Source organism: Dermacentor andersoni, chromosome 1, assembly GCF_023375885.2.
Source record: "Dermacentor andersoni chromosome 1, qqDerAnde1_hic_scaffold, whole genome shotgun sequence".
Taxonomy (NCBI): Eukaryota; Metazoa; Arthropoda; class Arachnida; order Ixodida; family Ixodidae; genus Dermacentor; species Dermacentor andersoni.
The window spans coordinates 131,002,551-131,021,117 of NC_092814.1; the positions used below are offsets into that span (position 1 = coordinate 131,002,551).

The window sequence follows — 18,567 nt, forward strand, 5'->3', positions numbered from 1 at the left end:
TCTAGCTGTAGGGTTAGAGGCTTTCATACATTGGCGTTTCTTGATCAGATCTTTCGTCTCCTGCGTTAGCTTACTGGCATCCTGTCTAACGGAGTTACCACCGAGTTCTATTGAACACTCCTTAATGATGCCCATAAGATTGTCGTTCATATCTCCAACACTATGGTTCTCTTCCCGAGTTAAAGCCGAATACGTGTTCTGTAGCTTGATCCGGAATTCTTCTATTTTCCCCCCTTACCGCTAACTCATTGATCGGCTTATGTACCAGTTGCTTCCGTTCCCTCCTCAGGTCTAGGCTAATTCGAGTTCTTACCATCCTATGGTCACTGCAGCGCACCTTGTGGAGCACGTCCACATCTTGTATGATGCCAGGGTTAGCGCAGAGTATGAGGTCTATTTCATTTCTAGTCTCGCCGTTCGGGCTCCTCCACGTCCATTTTCGGCTATCTCGCTTGCGGAAGAAGGTATTCATTATCCGCATATTATTCTGTTCCGCAAGCTCTACTAATAACTCTCCCCTGCTATTCCTAGTGCCTATGCCATATTCCCCCACTGCCTTGTCTCCAGTCTGCTTCTTGCCTACCTTGGCATTGAAGTCGCCCATCAGTATACTGTATTTTGTTTTGACTTTACCCATCGCCGATTCTACGTCTTCATAGAAGCTTTCGACTTCCTGGTCATCATGACTAGATGTAGGGGCATAGACCTGTATAACCTTCATTTTGTACCTCTTATTAAGTTTCACTACAAGACCTGCCACCCTCTCGTTAATGCTATAGAATTCCTGTATGTTACCAGCTATGTTCTTATTAATCAGGAATCCGACTCCTAGTTCTCGTCTCTCCACTAAGCCTCGGTAGCACAGGACGTGCCCGCTTTTTAGCACTGTATATGCTTCTTTTGGCCTCCTAACTTCACTGAGCCCTATTATATCCCATTTACTGCCCTCTAATTCCTCCAATAGCACTGCTAGACTCGCCTCACTAGATAACGTTCTAGCGTTAAACGTTGCCAGGTTCATATTCCAATGGCGGCCTGTCCGGAGCCAGAGATTCTTAGCACCCTCTGCAGCGTCGCAGGTCTGACCGCCGCCGTGGTCAGTTGCTTCGCAGCTGCTGGGGACTGAGGGCCGGGGTTTGATTGTTGTGTTCATATAGGAGGTTTTGGCCAAGTACTGCACCAGGGTGGCCAATCCTGCTTTGGTGAGGGAGTGCGTTACCGGTTCTGGTCACCGGGATCAGGCCACACTCCAGGCCTGTTTATGCAATTTTATCAACACGCGGATTTTTTTTTTTTTTAATTCCGGTGGAAGATTGCGCGGCACCGGGATTCGAACCACGGACCTCTTGCACGCGAGGCGGGTGTTCTACCTCTACGCCACCGCTGCACCTTTGGTGACGATGAAAAGCTCATTATAAAAAGACATTTCCCTTCTGTGAAGGTAAATCCTGTATACGTAGTTTTTTTCTTATTGCGAACATCAGTGGCATGCAACGTTCACATGCACTCTCACTTTCTTACTTCAAAGGGGCCGTGAAATGCTTAGGCGAGCCTGGCAACCACTAGGAGAGTTGAAAATTCGGGCCAGTTGGTACATCATTTACAGGAAAAACCCTTTGGAAGCCACAGGCTTCCTTAGAGTCCTTTTAAAGGGCCCCTCACCAGGTCTGGCCATTTTGAGCTGACTAGCGCAGAGGCGAGCCTTGGGCTCTCCATAGTGGATACTGTGGGTCGGAACATTATACAGACTGTAATATACAGACTTGATGGATATTCCAGATTTCATATATGCACTGTCAGGGTTCCCATAGAGCAAATGCATTCTCACGACTGATTTTTTGGATGAATTTAGGCCCCAAAGTTTGATTTTTCCCGACTGAATCGCTCCAAAACTCGCTACACATTCTTGGACGTCGCCATCTTGGGTAATTTCTGTTGGGTAAGTCTTTGTGCATAGCTATGCGCATCCTTTTACACTTCGGCGCAAACTCACCATCCTGCAGAGCACTGGTAATCCACGCTTCGTCTTTCCCAATACCACTCACGGTACTTTTCGCGATGCCGAACTTGCGCGCAATTTCAGTTTTTGAAAACTGGCCGGTGTGAACCTCGGTCAAAACTTCGATCTTCTCACGAAGTTCAAGCGGCTTTTTCGAGCTGTTGAAACAAACACTGAAACAAACAACGCACACTACTATGTGATGGCGTACGGACTGGCAGGAGATAGCGGGACAGGGCGCGCATGCATGCCATGAAGAAGGGATATGTCTACTGTGTAGTTGGCGTAGTTGGAGGTCAGCAAGCGCGCGGAGGTTGGTAGCACTGGCATGACGGCACTATCATGTGATCACCATTGGGAAACACTATTGGCTGCTGCTTCTTCTCGTTTTCTCCCTTCACCTTTTTTTTTCCGAGTTTTGCTGGCTTACTGGCCAGGCTGCGCTTGGTCTTTCTCTCTCCCCCTCTCTCTCTCTACGTCCTGTTTCCTCCCTGCAGTCTGCAAGTTTGGAGAAAGCCAGCGCGACGTGAACCTGCTACGGCGACAAAGAGGAGAGATCATTGTGGGAGGTGCTGCGGTGGGGGGGAAGGGGAGTAGCACAGCACTGAAAATGCCTCGTATGAAGGGCTCATCGCATCGGCGCTGTGCAGGGCAGAGGGGGAGGATCCATCGATGGGGAGGCAAAGGAGAGAATGAACTTGAGGGCGCAGCTAATTCTTGTAGCCGGGCTGGGAGGAGACAGAGGAGTGAGTGAGGAAGGGTAGCAGAGGAGGAGCGGAGGAGCAGCGGAACCTTCGCAGAAACACCGAGGTGGTTAGGTCTCCTCCTGTCCCCACGTCGCACAGATGGTCGCCGGCGCAGAAAAGCTTTTCCTTTTTTCTTTTTTTTTTCTTTCTTTCCCCTAAAGTGCTGCTCGGATGGTCGAGTAAAGCTGCGTGGGTAAGGCGCAGCCGGCCGTGAAAGTTAATCTTAACCGATTAGCGCGTGTGCAGTGTTCATTTTGCAGTGTGCAGCAGATTTTTTTTGCATTGACTCTATGGGAAACCAAACTGTAATGGGTGCACTGAACAGTTCCGAGGGTAACGTCTCTTCGTAACCGAGGAGGCAGGTGACGCAGAGCAGGGACAGCTGGTTGCCCGAACGGCTCACACTCATGCCAAGCACTGGCGATCCGGCTGGCCCACTGGTTGCACAGCAGGCATGGAAGAGACGATCTGGCTGGCCTTGTTCTTGTGCTCTTCTTCTTCATTACAAAACAAACAACTTCCACTGTTCATCTTAACCGGAGCCGACTGTATATTGAATAAGCTCAATTATTCGGGCTTATTTGCGGTTCTGCCACAGGCACCATAAAGCCAGTGTAGAATATGCACTAAACAGTGTGCGGTGCCAAACAATGATTTATAACAATTTTTGTATTTGATCTGTGCAAGTCATGTCGTGAACATTGTTGCCTCGAACACAACTTTGGAGCTTTGCAGTTCAATTATGACCACAATTAGGCCACTAAGGTTGACTAAATATGAAACTTTACATTCTTGGCTGTGTTCTGCGGCGGCAAGATCCTGATTTTAATTTTGTGTGGTGTGGCCGGGCAGAAAATAGTGTACCCTGAGTGTAAATATGAGTGACGATTGCAATTGTCATTGCATATTTGCGACCAAGAAATTTCATGAAAGCCAGCAGGTCATTTGTCGGCGTGCTGCACTACCATCCCGGTAACTAGATGTGGTGCACGTGCGAAAGAAATTTAGAACGTCAGATGCACAGTGTTCGCCCATTAATCGACACAGATGTACCAATACGGCGCAATATAGAGTGCTAAGATGTATAATGAAACTGATGAGCTACACGCTAAGCAGACTGCATGACCTTATTCATTCAGCACCGCTTTCCTCCCCGACTGCCCCATGAAATGAGCACCAGTTCAAATCACATTTATCTGGTATATATATATAGCAAACACATAACACTTTTCGGGTTTTCATTTTCTTGCAGCCTAAGTAACAATTATGCCAACAAACACACCCCCGCTAGGTGGGTCTGTTTGTCATTTCTGACATTTTTCTTGTGGCCAAGTTACAATTATGACAACAAACACACCCAAACTAGAGTGAGTGCAGAGTCCAGTGTGGGCTCCCTGCTAAGGCTTTCGTTATTTAAAAGTTGGTGGCGCTACCATCGCCTTCACCTGAATGAGTGGCGCCACGCACCAGCCGGATGCTTGTGTCGAAGACGCTACCGCAGCTGCATGAAACTTTCACAGGCATTTCACTCTGCTGTTTTTAGTTTTGATACTCGGCGGTGGAAATAGTGATTTTATTCCCTACCAACCTGTAGTCAATAAAATGGAGAAAGAGCTATGGAAATGATGGAAACGACGCAACAATGGTGGTGTGTCGAGCAGACGACAACTACTCAGCCTGTGATCTCGCCTCATCCAATGAGCGCTGCCAAAACAGCCGTAGCTTCAGGATAAGGAGACGGCAGCGCCGCCGCAATTTCAGCATTTTCTGCATCATCCTCGGTGCTTTCCAAGGCATCCGCTGAACCCATGCCCCCCTTCTAGTACACTCTACCCACACTCCGAAGTAACAGACGCTGAAACGGATTGCTTAGGCTTGGATTGTAGAGCTAAACGCTAGCCAAATCATGACTATTAGCTGTGTGGTTGCCACTGAACAAGCACACCCTGCTAAATTTGGCAACTTCATTCAAAATCAGTGTTTTGGTGTAGGTTGGCGCAGCTCAATGGTTTGGTGCAGGATGGCACAATTGGCGCAGCACTTCCATCCCTGTTTCACACAAATGATTGTAAAATTAGAGCCCCTTACGTCTGCCACACTTGGTGGGAGGCAGGAGAGCCATGCTGCTTTTTCTGTCCCCAATTCAGAAATGTACTGTGAGGTGGCCTTCAGCGGCATCCCTACAGGCAGCGCAATGGGCGTATACTGATGTGATAAAATAAGGATTACCTGAACATCTACTTCAAGTGATGTCTGAAGTGGTGACAATGGACTCAACGTGTCAGTTTCGTTGCTGTCTTCAAAGTTGAGCTTGGTGACCACTAGACTGTCCAAGTCAGGAGGTGTGGGAACCGGAGCTACAATTGCAAGTCAAGAATAAAGGCAATAAAATAAACTTGCAGACAATAATAAGATAAAACTGCATACCGCTCAAACCACATACAATTAGGCTTGTGCGAATATTTGATATTTTAGAAGAACAGTGGAACCTACTTATAGCATTACTGACTTCAACAATAATTGGATGTAACAATGAGCAGCTCCAACTTTTGTGTGTGTTCTATGGTAAAATAACCCGCTTACTACAATGTTCCCATGCCACATTATTGGCTATAATAATTACATCTGGCTACTGGTTGTCTGCACCGAAAAGAAAAAAAAGAATGCTGGCCACAACAACAGCCCAATTGCCTTTGTGCCGCACACCCTGTATGGCATGCTTTCGTTGCACTGCCCTACACATCGCTACCCTCGTGCGGCTCTCTCGGGTATTGAAGGGGTGAAAGGAAGACAGGAGAGGGACATGCAAGGTCGGGAATGTGTAAGGCGATGCAATGAAGGCATATCCTCTGATGTGCGCGGCACAAAGGTGGTTGGGGCAGCTTTTAATTTTTTTTACAAGGATCTTGCATTTTTTTTTCTTTTGGCACACACACCCATAGCCAGACTTAATTGTTATAACTGATAACGCAACATGGAAGCATTGTAGTAAGCGGTTTATTTCACTATAGAACACATACAAAAGTTGACGGTGCATCAACTGCTCGATGTTATATCCGATATACATTTAAACTTCATTATAATGAAGTCGGTAAAGTCGGCAATTTGCTTTGTTGTATCAAAATGTTGGTACATTGAAATTTGTCATTTATGCACATAACTAGTCATCGGTGGATTTTTCTGATGCAGAAGTGGCCTCAAAATTTTCTGGATGCATTTAAACTTCCACATAACAAAGTCGGTAAAATTGGCAATTCGCTTCATTATATCAAAATTTTTTAAATTGAATTTTGATCTTTTATACAAGTAAGTACAGTCACCGATGAATTTTTCTTAAGCAGAAGGGGCCAAAAAATTTTCCGAATTATTGGGAAATCAAAAAAGCTAATTTGAATGACGAAAACATATACATTTTTTTTTTGTTGTTGAGCAAACGCTTTGTCTGCCTCTCACCTTCAACGTGCCTCTGAAACTAGGCTTACGCAACCTCCAGAACAGAAAGCGTGAGAAAGTGCACGATGCCACGCCATCTCAGCTCGCTCAGTCTTTGCACATGGAGCAGATTACCTCTAAAACAAGGAACGCAGACAGCGGATAGAAAAGGTGATGCGCACCAATCTGGCCTGGCACCTGGCACCAACCTGACAATTCAGTACATTTACGTTTTCCCAACCATGCCTATTGAAACTGCTTCCAGACATAAACATTCTTTAAATCACCATACTGTTCCAACGAACACTTTGAACTTGGTCACAGTAAGGGGGGCGCACACGAAGTACCAAAGCACGACCGAACTGGATGCACGGCAGCAGGTGTCCCACTCCAGTCTAAACCACGACAATGATACAGCCTTCAAGATGAGCAAGCAACTGCCACATTTACATTCCAAAAGTCACAAAGGTCACTCGCTTTTAAGCCCGCCTCCAGGGAGGAGGAGGCATACAGCGTAAACAGCATGGCGCGGGGTGTGAACTGGCATGTGTGCCGGTGCAGTATCGGATGTCATGGCGGCAGCACTCTCGCTTTTGCAGCATGATGCGCATTACGTCTATTCCAAAAAGTTGGAGCAACCATCTACATCCTTCCACCACAGGAGCAACAGCTGCTTAAGCGTTCCTGTCGATATTCCCGTGACCCAAGTCGGCGCACTGCCACCACACAATGTTGCAAAGGGTTGGCAGTTACTATGCTGTAATCAGGAGATCACGGTTCGGCAGTGTTTCATTTACACATTTGGTGATTGCTGATAACGGTCCACGGTTCATGGTGGCGTTCTACCTATCGTTCATTGCATTTTACTCGCCCGAAGCGACACAGACAACGTAACTTTATGGCTCTTGCAAGGCTGATGCGCAGTCGTAATGCCAAAACCACAGTGTCAGAGACCTTCGCAGAATGACGGCACACTGCAGTAGTTTCCGAAGTTTACGTTTCCAGCCAACTAGAATGCTTTACTCTCTTGTGCAGAATACGGTCATGTCCCACCAGTATTAAGGTACAGTCGAACCCGACTATATCGAAGCCGTTTACATCGAATTATTCCATATATCGAACAATTTCTGGACACAGTATAGTTACAATGAGTATATATAGCAAAAATTACGCTTACATCGAACAAAACTAGTAGCGACTCCCGATATATCGAACGTCAAGCGGCGGAAAGTGCCCCGGAAGTTGGCTTTCCCTCGCAGTGACGGGGAAACCCGGCGGCGCGGCTCCATCCAACCGCTCTCCCTACGTGACCGCGCTATCTCGGAGCCGCCGACACCCCCCTACAAAAAATGATCCTGGCCCGCCCGCCTGCAGCGCTTGCTCAGACAGCCAATCAGAGGCTCTTGTGCCCTCGTCGTGCAAGATGGCGAAAGCAGCGAAAGTGCGAGTTGTCTCGCTGCTTATCTGATTCATTGTGTGCGCCTTCTCCCGCAGTGTTGCCGTGATGAAGCGGCAGAATTCGCCTTTCGTCGTGAAGCTCGAAATCATAAATCGGGTCGAACGCGGTGACAAGTCGGATGTCCCCGCAACGTACAAGATTCCGAGGTGCACTCTCGGCACGATCTTGAAGGGGGAAATTAGGGCTAAAGCGGCCTAACTCGCGACCCGGTGCCCGTAGTTACGCCCGTGGCGCCCGACGCGTACGCACGGCCGTGTACGAGTGGTTCATCCAAAATAGCTTCAGCCGTACAGACTTCCGCGTGCTCGGTGATGACTGTAAATTCTGATTAATGCGACGAAGCCGTTGCCGTTGTTGCCGAAGTTTGGAGCGAGCTGTCAGAATTTCCGGAAGCTGTTGACGAATCAACGGTGGACGAGTTTGTGAGCGCAAATGATGGTGTCGCGACCACGGGAGAGCCCGGAAACGAAGACTACATTGCTGACATCGCGCCGAGCACAAGTGAAAATGGGCGCAACGAGGAAAGCAACGACCGTCTTTGGCCCACATCCTCCGAAGTGATTGGTGCGCTCGCACTAGTCCGGTGCTTCTGCGCGAATGCGGAATGTTGCGGCCTCAGCTGCTCCGACTCCTTAAACAAAGTGGAAAAGTGCGTGCCTCGCACGCAGCGAAATTGCCCAAGCAGAAGAAAATGCAGGACTATTTCGTGCGAAACTAAGCTAGTTTCATCAATAAAGTGATTTTATAAATGGTATGTGCTTTTATGACATCCAATTATTTAGCAGGCTTATATCGAATTATGCTCTATATCGAACTGATAGGCGTTTTTTGGCGAGTTCGATATAGCCGGGTTCGACTGTATATCACATGCTCTTGAATAAAAAATGCCAGCTGCACTTGCAGATTCGAAATGACAGGTGATCAGAACCGGGCACAGTTTTGAAAGAGCTATATGATGCTGCATTTCATTCTTTAGATGGACGTTTCTAACGGAAATTCGCAACTAGGCGCAGGAACGCACCGGAAACAGAAGACACTGAAAGTCTGGTTTTCGGACCAAAATACTGCCGAATTGTAAATGCTGACACCAGCTTCAAAAGCGAGCAATTTTAGAGTGTTTTTAAGGGCGAGTCCATACATAACGAACTACTGATATAACGACCACTTTTCACAGAACTATCAAGTTCGTTATAAACAGGTTCGACTGTAAATGAGAGCATTGGGCACTCCAGCGGAGAAAGCACTTCCGTGGACATTTCGACGGTGAACGAGTGGATGCCCGTGTTCGTTGTTGGAAAGTTTGCAAAGCCACGGTGCTTTAAGGGGGGACGCGGGTTTTACATCGCGAAAAATGGCTAAAAATTAGAATTATTGAAAATAACATTTTCAGTTTCTATAACCCTTTTTCTATCTGATACCCAAATATCATCACTGTAAACCACTAAGAAGTGCTCTAAAAAATTCGTTTTGTCAGCCAAGGTGTCGAAAAATCTCGCGGAAATCAAGAAAGAACAGCATTTTTCACGCAACAATATCTCCGGAACGGCGCGACCGAGCGCCACCATCTCGGTCTCGTTGGAAAGCGCATTTCTCCCTATTTAAATCTGCCACTTCAGCGATCTCCTCCATACAGAAACAAGCGCACAAAAAGCAAATGATTGAGGGTCGTGCCGGAGTCTGCGATTGGCCGCGCCCGCCACGTGACTCCAGCGCGGTTCGCCATTGGTCCGGCACTGGCGTCGTCTGCTCGGCTCTTTGCACCTCGCGAGTTTGACGTCTCCACCCGTCGTAATCTCGACGTGTCAAAACGGGCGCTACGCGAACATCGCAGTAGCATGGCCGATCCCTACGCTTGTGGACGCTTCAGACTTGCGGCTAAGCATTCTGAGCATCGGCGACGCGGACTTCGCGACCAAGATTCGCGCGCGGAATCCTCGGACATGCGGCTAAGCCTTTCAGCAGTCGGTGTTTCGAATTCGTGACACATTTGTATCGCGCACGCAATCCTCAGAAACGCGGTTTAACATTTCGCGCATAGGGAGTCTCTGACTCGGCGATCATGCACATCGCGCACGGACTTCTCAGACCGTCACCTAATCATTTTGTGCATCAGCGCCTCCGACAGCGCGAATAAGCGCATCGAGTGTCGACTCCTCGAGCCCGCGGCTAGGAATTTGGCGCGTCGGCACGTAGGACTGCGCGAATAAGCGCATCGAGGGTCGACTCCTCGAGCCTGTGACTAGGCATTTCGTGCGTCGGCACCTTGAAATGCGCGACTAAACACATCGCGCGTCGGCTCCTTGTGATCTGCGGCTAGGCATTTCGCACATCGGCACTTCGGACTCGCAGCCAAGCACCATTGCGCGTTCACTCTATTATCATATTGTCACGATAGCTCGTAACAATATCTATCATACCACCCCTTCATAAAGAGAACCTCATCATGAGCTCTGTTCATTAGGCCTCTTGGGCTGGCACACACCTGGCTGCAGAAGTGATCGAGGCATCATACAAAAGTAAAATTCTGGAAAGCACCTAGCAGCTGCATATCTATCACTGGCTCTCTAATCGTAAGTTCCACAGCCACTGTCAGGTGAAGATGACTTGGAAGGCTACTTACACTCAGAGCCTTCATTCAGTAACGTGGTCAATTCTACCAAATGAAAAAATGCCTCACTGATTGTAATGGAGACTGCTATCAATCAGGCAGCCTGCATGTACAACACTGGAACTATATTCATGCCCACACAGAGTTCTACACTTCGGTTTGAAACCCAGGCACCATGCTCTTTGTAGAGCATGGTGCCTAATAAGATTTCTTGTGCTAGTTCAGTGGCCAGTGTGCTATTATTTTGAGAGTGTGCAGTCACACATTTAGTATGGCCATTCTTTCAAAACATAGAGCTTCAAAATGGTGCCATTTGTATTGCTGTAGATTCACTTCAGCAAAAGCTACATTGGTTTGAAATTTCAAATGCATTTATTTCAGTTCGATGTTTTTGCACACTGTACTCCGCCTTACGGGTGTTTTTTCTGGGTTGTTTTTGGCCAAAATTGACAAGGGTGGTATCATTTTATTCGTATTGAAATGATCTGGGGGGTGATGCTATTTTTATTACTCTTGCATCATCATGAAAATTACATTCAGGTATAGTAATTGCTGCTAATTAGAAAAAAAAAATGTTCATAATAAATGCAAGATTGTTTTCTTGTCTGCAAAATGCTTCCAAATGAATAAAAATAGCATCACCCCCAACAGTAGGTCTTTAGCAATGGTGTCATGCATTTAGTTTTTGGTTTAGCAAGACGGAATCATCAAAAAGCCCCGTAACAAGTTTGAAATTAATTTGACTTCAGACCTCAATATTTTTTGAACTGCTACAGCTATCAAAAATCTAATTACAGATCTGAAATCAGCATGAAAAATTACCCCAGACAGCGGAGTTTATTAAAGATTCACCCAAAAATAAGAAAAACATTTTTAGGACCCACGTCCCCCCTTAAGAACTTGAAGACGCTGCCGTGCAGCTACAACTTCAACAAAAAGGCGCGGACAACGTCTTCACTCTTCAGCAATTTTTTGCAGCTGCTGGATAACAAAACAGGTGCTAAGGAGAAGAAAATATTGCTTTTCATGGACAATTCATCGTGCCACCCACCCGATACATCCAGCCTGAGGAACATAAAGGTTGTTTCTTTTCCGCCCAACTGCACAAGCCGGCTGCAGCTGCTGGATGGCGGCATCATTAGGTGCGTCAAGCAAGGGTACCGGAAGCAGTTAGTGCAGCGTTGGCTGGTGGCTATGGACCGCAGCAAGTCGGAAAAAAGGATCACTGTTCTCGACGCCATGCATTTTATTGCCAGTACGTGGAACGTAGTGTCACGTTCAAGCACTGTGGCTTTAAGCGAAAGACTGCCTCCTCTGCTGGGGATGTAACAACCTTGATGCCGCTCGAGGCCGATGCAGGCTTCGCCGACGATGATTTCGCCGAGTACGTGGAGGCCGACGACAACATTGCGATCTGCGGCGTTCTTGTCGGCTGGCGGGAATTGTGACAGTGGGCAGTGGAGTGCCATAAAGGTTTTTTTGAATAAAGCATCATTGGTACCTGTACTCCAGCATTATTTCTTATCGCATTTACTTTTTTGGTAATTTGGGTTTCCAAGCCCTGCAGAATATGTTAGTAGTTTACATTGAAGTTTCTCGTAAATCCGTCGCGCGAAATAAGTAGTATTTTTTTTGGCAAAATTTATGTTTGGATTTTACGACGGCCGCATTTTACCACGCTTTTTCGTGGTCCCGAGAAAGTCGCATAATCAAGGTTCGACTGTATGTTGCATACTGGAAGCACAAAAGTGATCCGACACAACCTTACAACTACAAGCTGCAGTTCTTGATCTTTGATACTTTCTACAAATAGCTTTTGTTCATTACAACTGCACTGCAAAATGCGCAAAGTGAGACTCCTATGACTGCGCTACTTGGGCAGCTCCTCCAACTTTACCTGCTAAGTGTGAAATGAAGTACAGTGAAAGCTCGTTAATTCGAACTTAAATGATTCGAATTTATGGGTAATTCAAACTGTACGATTTGGTCCGGACAAGCTCCACAGAAGTCTATGTATAAAAAAGCCCGTTAATTCGAACGCAAGAAGGTTCCACCATGGATAATTCGAACTATGCGCCACCGTGCCGGCGGCTTGGCGCCTGGCACACAGCCAGAGAAACGCGTGCCTACTGCCTACACACAAGGCTGCATCGCCTCCGGAACGGAGAGAATGGCGAGAGAAGGCAAAATTGTGAAAAATCTAACCGGCGTGGGATCGTCCAGAAGGCAAGCGGCGGCTACCTTCTCTCCGTTCTGCGTGACCTCCGAGACTTCTTGCCTGTCGCGAATCTCGGAGGCTTTGCAAATCTTGTGTAGCTGCTAATGTTGCGCGGCAGATGGTGCGGCAAGCACCAAAACACAGCGAATCAAGTGCGGCACAGCTGCGCTTGCAATCAAGAACCGACGAATCGGGGCCTTCGCCACCTTCACATGTTCAGCATCTTTGTCTCGGCAGTCTTCATCGGTGGTGCACGTCTGTTTTCAGCTTAGGATGTACCGGCCGTCGCGATTCTTTATGATGATGTTAAGCCTCGGGTAACATTCGTTTCGGTGGACATCGGTGGTGTGGCACAGTCGGACCCAGAGCTGCGACTTCAAGATGGTGTGTGCCCGCAGCACACGCCATCACTTTCTGATGGCCCTAATTTCTGACATGCTCTACTGCTTCCAAATCGCAGTGTACTGTTGTTCTTCACTTTCGTTAGTTCGAACTTTCGTTAATTCGAACTGAAGCGGCTTCCCCTTGCGGTTCGAATTAACAAGCTTTTACTGTATAGCTTTCACTGCTATGTTTAATTATCCCACCACTACAAATCCCGTCTATCACAACACCCCTCACCACTAACAACCGATCATGCGGGGCAAGCAAACTTGCATCAAAAAAAGAGGAAGACAAAAACCCCTCAAAATTAGCATCCTAGTTGCATCGAATGGCTGCATTAACCAAACTTGCATATAACGAAACTCTAACCTGTAGAGAGAAGTGCATCAGGAGGGCTGACTGTTGTCACCTGGTCAGAGCAGCCAGGAGGCATAGCTCGCTTCATCAAGCGACCCCAAGTGGCCACATTGATGTTCATTTGTGTTGGCCGGAGAAAGTTCTTTCCTGTAAGACAGCAGGCATTTTGTTGTCATTAGAAATTGATTATTAAATGTGTGCATCTAGCACTCTTTGCATCATGAGGAAAAGATAAGAAAGAAAGCCACAACAGATATGCTTACGGAAGAAACGCTTCAACATATCTGCAGACAAAAGTAGTGAGACCTTGTTCAACATTAGTGTTGCACATTGCCCAAAAACACAAGAGTAGCAATGCACCATTCACTACTGAGAAGTGGAAAAAACAGTCAACATCGTCATCATCATCAACAGCAGCCTGTTTTATGTCCACTGCAGGATGGAGGCCTCTACCTGCAATCTCCAATTACACCTGTCCTGCACCAACCGAATCCAACTAGCGCCCGCGAATTTCCTAATTTCATCGCACCACCTAGTCTTCTGCCATCCTCTACTACGTTTCCCTTCTATTGGTATCCATTCTGTAACCCTAATGGTCCAACGGTTATTTAACTGACGCGTTACATGACCTACCCAGCTCCACTTTTTTCTCTTGATGTCAATTAGAATATCGTCTATATCCGTTTGCTCTCTGATCCAAACCACTCTTTCTGTCTCTTAACGTTATGCCTAACATTCTTCATTCCATCACTCTTTGCACAATCCTGAACTTGTTTTCGAGCTTCTTTGCCTTCAAGTTTCTGCCCCATATGTCAGCACTGGTAGAATGCATTGATTTACACCTTTCTTTTTAACGATAATGGTAAACTTTTTCAAGCATTATGTTCAAGCAGGTTTTTCAAGCATTATGTCTCCTCCATCTTTGATTAAATCGACTAGTATTCCATCTTCTCCTGCAGCTTTTCCCCGTTTCATGTCTTGCAAGGCACTTCAAACTTCACAGCCAGTTATAGAAGGAGCCTCTGTAACCTGTTCATTACTACTTCGAATAGAAGTATCGTGGCTGCTTTGGGTACTGAACAGGTCAGTATAGAATTCTTCCGCTGCTTTTACTATACCTTCGAGATTGCTGATGATGATGAACAAACGTCAATGCTGTCAAAATCAAGATTACCAATTCACACAGCACCATGTGGCACACTGGATAAGTGGAGTAGTTCTGACAAAATTTCACCAAAAATGTAAAAATGCTCAGTGACGAAAAATTAGAACATATGCTTCACTGACCATACGACCATCCTTACACAGCCATGAAAAATATGCCTGTGGGTACAATTCTGCTTAACTACTTAACAAGTATACAGTAAAAGCTAGTTAAACCAGATTTTATGTGATTGTAAAAACGTCTGCATGAGCCACATTCATACCGGGATATCCAAACATCAAGTGCCACCTACTGACATATGCAGCAAAACATCATCCACCATTTTGCCTACTGACTGGCAAAACATAACTGCTCAGTGCATAGCTGCTGCTTTTGCCTGCTGTGTAAACTGCAAGCACACAGCTAGGAAGCCATGTCAATGCCAGCAACAAGCTAAGACTTTTTTCAGCAATGGGTGCAGTAAAATAAAAACATAGTGCATGTAAAACAGTTGCCGACACATCCGATGTTAGAAGTAACATTTTACTTCAGGTCTCATTCCCTTGTGCCTGGGTGTTTGCTATATAATGCATAATAATGTCCCTTAAAATATTCTAGTATTATTTTCAAGGGAGATTAGCGTGAATTTGCACTCGAGGACAACCTATTTTCATTCAAAAAAGTGTGAAAATTTTGCGAGTCACAGTACAACTTCGTTTATATGTTCTGGGAAATGCAGGAAAAAACATAGTAACTGGGGAAACGTACGATCCGAAAGTCACGAAAAAATCCAGCAGACTCAAATGTAGCTGATTTCTATGTAAAGCAAAGCGTCGCCCAAATTGCTGTAGCACGAGACATGCCAACCTGCCCTGATCTGGTGGGACCCGAGCAGTCCAAAACGCGCATCGTCTACTTTATTGCTTTGGCAAGCTCACGTTCACACTCCTCGAATCCGGCCTAGGTGAGCAGCTTCTTTGGGTAGAGCATTCTGGCAGGAAGTTTTGACGTGCCTACTCGGTGAGAATAGCTGCTACACGAGACACCGACGTGCTTCAAGCCAGTGGAGTGCAAGCAGCCTGGGAAGAGCTTTGTCGTCATAAGACGGCAATGGGGAACCGAAACGAAATCAAATGGGTGGGCAACACCAGAGTACGATGCCACGATACCAGGAGAACAAGTCATGAAACTTACTTTGAGCCACCTGCATTAGGAAATGGCAGTACATTTGGGTTGTCTATTAAAAGAATGCAGTATGCTTCCTATGCCACACGTATGCCTTTGCCTTTCGTACTGTAATAGTGCAATTAGCAACCGTGTACCGAGGATCCGGCAGTCTACCAAGCCGTCGTTTAATGAACAGTCGGGATTAACCCAGTGATAAACACTGGGGCCGAACATTTCAGCTTTGCTGGTTAACGATCTGTATGGAGTGCTTGGGCAGTGATGTTTATAATTATCTTTAAAAATTTTTAAATCAAGTTTCAGTCGCCATTCTGCCTGTGTTATGTCCACAGAGCAAGTGTGTCTCCGAGATGATGTCGCACCTTTGTGTGTGTGTGTGTGGCTTCGCATTTCTGTGCTCGGCTCAACCTCCTGCGCCTTGGCGAGAGCCAAGTGGTGCGAAGGAATGCGGCTCATTTCTCTGAACTTCATTGTGATCTTCACCAACGGAGATCGCCAACACGGTGACAATCTCGTTGACTGTATGCGGAGACGACGTCACACGCACAAGTCAAAGCAAGTCTCATTACCTATAAGCCAGGGAATCATTAAAGATTCTTTAAAGCCTCTCTAAGTCTAATACATAGTTTGGGGAGGGGGGGGGGGGGCTGAATTAATTTTTTTACTGTTCAATTTTACGGACTATTTTTCCATCCACGCGAGGTCCGGAAAATCGGTCGGCAACTGTAGAATACCAAGGCATCAACAATTTGAGGAACTAATTCTTGCCTTTAGGCTAGCTGGCATTGCTCCATACAAAGTGCAATATATGCCTGCTTTATGCAAGTGCACTCTTGCACGGTCATTTCCTTTGTTGTCAAGAACACAGCCCACTGGGGTTAGCTAGCACATGTGATCACAGGTTAGAATCGGCAGTTTACATGACCAGAGTTTTCTTACAATGCGGGCTTTTCTACGCCACAATTTACCATATCAGCCAAACTGCTCATTGTCAATGCATTAAAACACAGTAGAACCTCACTGATATGATCCAGTTATGTACAATTTCCTGGCACCAACATTTGAGATATAAAACACAAAATATGACGTAATACATTTGTGCTTTCTCTTATTATTTTTTTAATACCCGTCTATACGTTCCCGGAAAACAGAATCTCTCAGTACCAACATTCGGAGTCGCATGCAATTGAAAACAGCAGCCACCCACAGCAGCAGCTTCGTGGCAATACTCGCTCACTCATCTTCGAGTGCGCACTCAGTTTCCTAATCTCGTACAGTAAAACCTTGTTAAACCATACCCCCTTAAACAGTAGTTTCGTTTGAAAAGTAAAGTCAAACCTCTGAATCAGCAGCCATTGAACATGACGTGTTTTCTATCCGTATAAACCCTAGCAGCTTACTGCGTACATATTGGTTAACATGTAGTTGTTCTACTTTTCGGCACGCAAACACGGCGGTGCTTCGTGTCCATCGGGTAGCCCGGCAGAACAAGCCTCAGAGATCTGAACAACGGCCTCCAAGCGCCCTGTGCGTTTGCGCGAGAAGCCACATTAACATCAACGTCATTTCGGCATCTTCCCAGAGAGCGTTGTGGCATCGTGTAAGCGAGGACTCGCGTCATGCCAAAACTCAGATAAAAAAGACGCCGGGTGCTCAGCATAGAAGAAAAATTAGACATCGTTTGTGCCGTCGAACGTGACACGAAGAAGTCGGCACTAGCACGCAACATGGGTCTACTGTTGACTACGGTGTGTGGCATTTGGAATGTGGAGAAGTTGCTTGGCAGCGTTGCTGCGACCACGAAGAGATGTCGGCTGCGACGTTTGACTTTTCGCCATCGTTGCCTCTGTTTTGCCGAAGTGTCGCCAAGCAACAGTGATAAGGCTGACACGGAAACCGACAGTACGGGCGATTCAGGCCTGAAAGTGGCAGAAGCTGCGCGTTACGTCAGCCTCACAAATGAAATCGTCGCGACGAGAACAGCACCCCGCAAGGAAAAGGTGCTCCGCAACTTCTGAAACGCTACCGCACCCGCGCACGGAGAATATGCAACACTAACGAGGAATCTGCAATGCAAGTGTTTGCCGAGAAGAGGGGGCTGGTATAAAAGCTGGCCCGCAGCTTCAGTAAGTTCGAGGCCGCTTTCGTCGCTGCTAGGCTGCCGCGGCATCAAACGAAAATAACATTTGTCGCGCGAAGTAAGTAACTACTGCTTGTTTTTTCCCCTTTCATCACACTCTCTCTTCCGTTTTTGATAGGTAAGTGGGCGAACTCATGTTATTTCGGTTAAGCAGTACTACCGTTTAGTACTTACTTTTTCCGAGCTCCGGCCAACTACGGTTAAACGAGGTTTCACTGTACCAGCAAAAACCTCCTCCGGCGTCACTGCATGTTGCATTCACAGCTATCGCCACCAACCCTAGTGTGGCAAGCATCTTCACCTATCGGTTTCGGAGCGCGTGAGGCACAAGGCCACTGGAAGCATAATGCACACTTTTAATAGGCAATGGCTCAAACATGCCGTTTTTCGCGAAGTGAGTGTCATGTTTCACTCTGGCAGCACTGTAGGCATCATATACCAGCGTAGCTCCCCAGCTCGATTTCTTTTGTTTCCTACTGCCGTCTTAAAAGACTACGCAATAAGAAAATTACAATGTATGTCTTGGGTCGCTAGGCCCCGCTAGCTTGACGCACACGCATTGGCGTTTGTGCTGGTACGAGTCATGATGAGTGGGCATGTCAAAACTTCCCACCAAAATTCTCCGCTCAAAGAAGCTGCTGACCCAGGATGAATTTGAGGACAGCAAGCGTAAGCTTGTCAAAGCAGCAAGAATGACAACTCTTGTTTCTGGCCACTCAGGTGCAACAATTCACATAGATGTCAAGTACAGTTGAGTGTCAAATTTTTTAGAACTGCAGATTTTACATTTTTCTGATTAGTATGCTTTTTCGCATTTTTAATTTTTTTCTGAATACGGCAGCACAAGGAGATGCACAAGGTTTATAGGATATCTCATATGAGAATAATTGTATAA

General features: G+C 46.5%; 1 protein-coding gene across 3 annotated transcripts in view; it reads right to left on the bottom strand.

The window, feature by feature from the left end:
* The window catches only part of Pkn (serine/threonine-protein kinase N), a 181,385-nt gene that overhangs the window by 87,042 nt on the left and 75,776 nt on the right, over positions 1-18,567 (bottom strand). For 2 of the 3 annotated variants that reach the window (XM_055062035.1, XM_055062036.1), the window contains 3 exons: positions 13,467-13,487; positions 13,216-13,350; positions 4,975-5,102 (listed from right to left, as the gene is read on the bottom strand). In XM_055062035.1, the coding sequence (XP_054918010.1) occupies positions 4,975-5,102; positions 13,216-13,350; positions 13,467-13,487 (284 nt within the window). The remainder of the gene's footprint in view (positions 1-4,974; positions 5,103-13,215; positions 13,351-13,466; positions 13,488-18,567) is intronic. The other variant, XM_050193885.2, reaches the window with a different exon arrangement.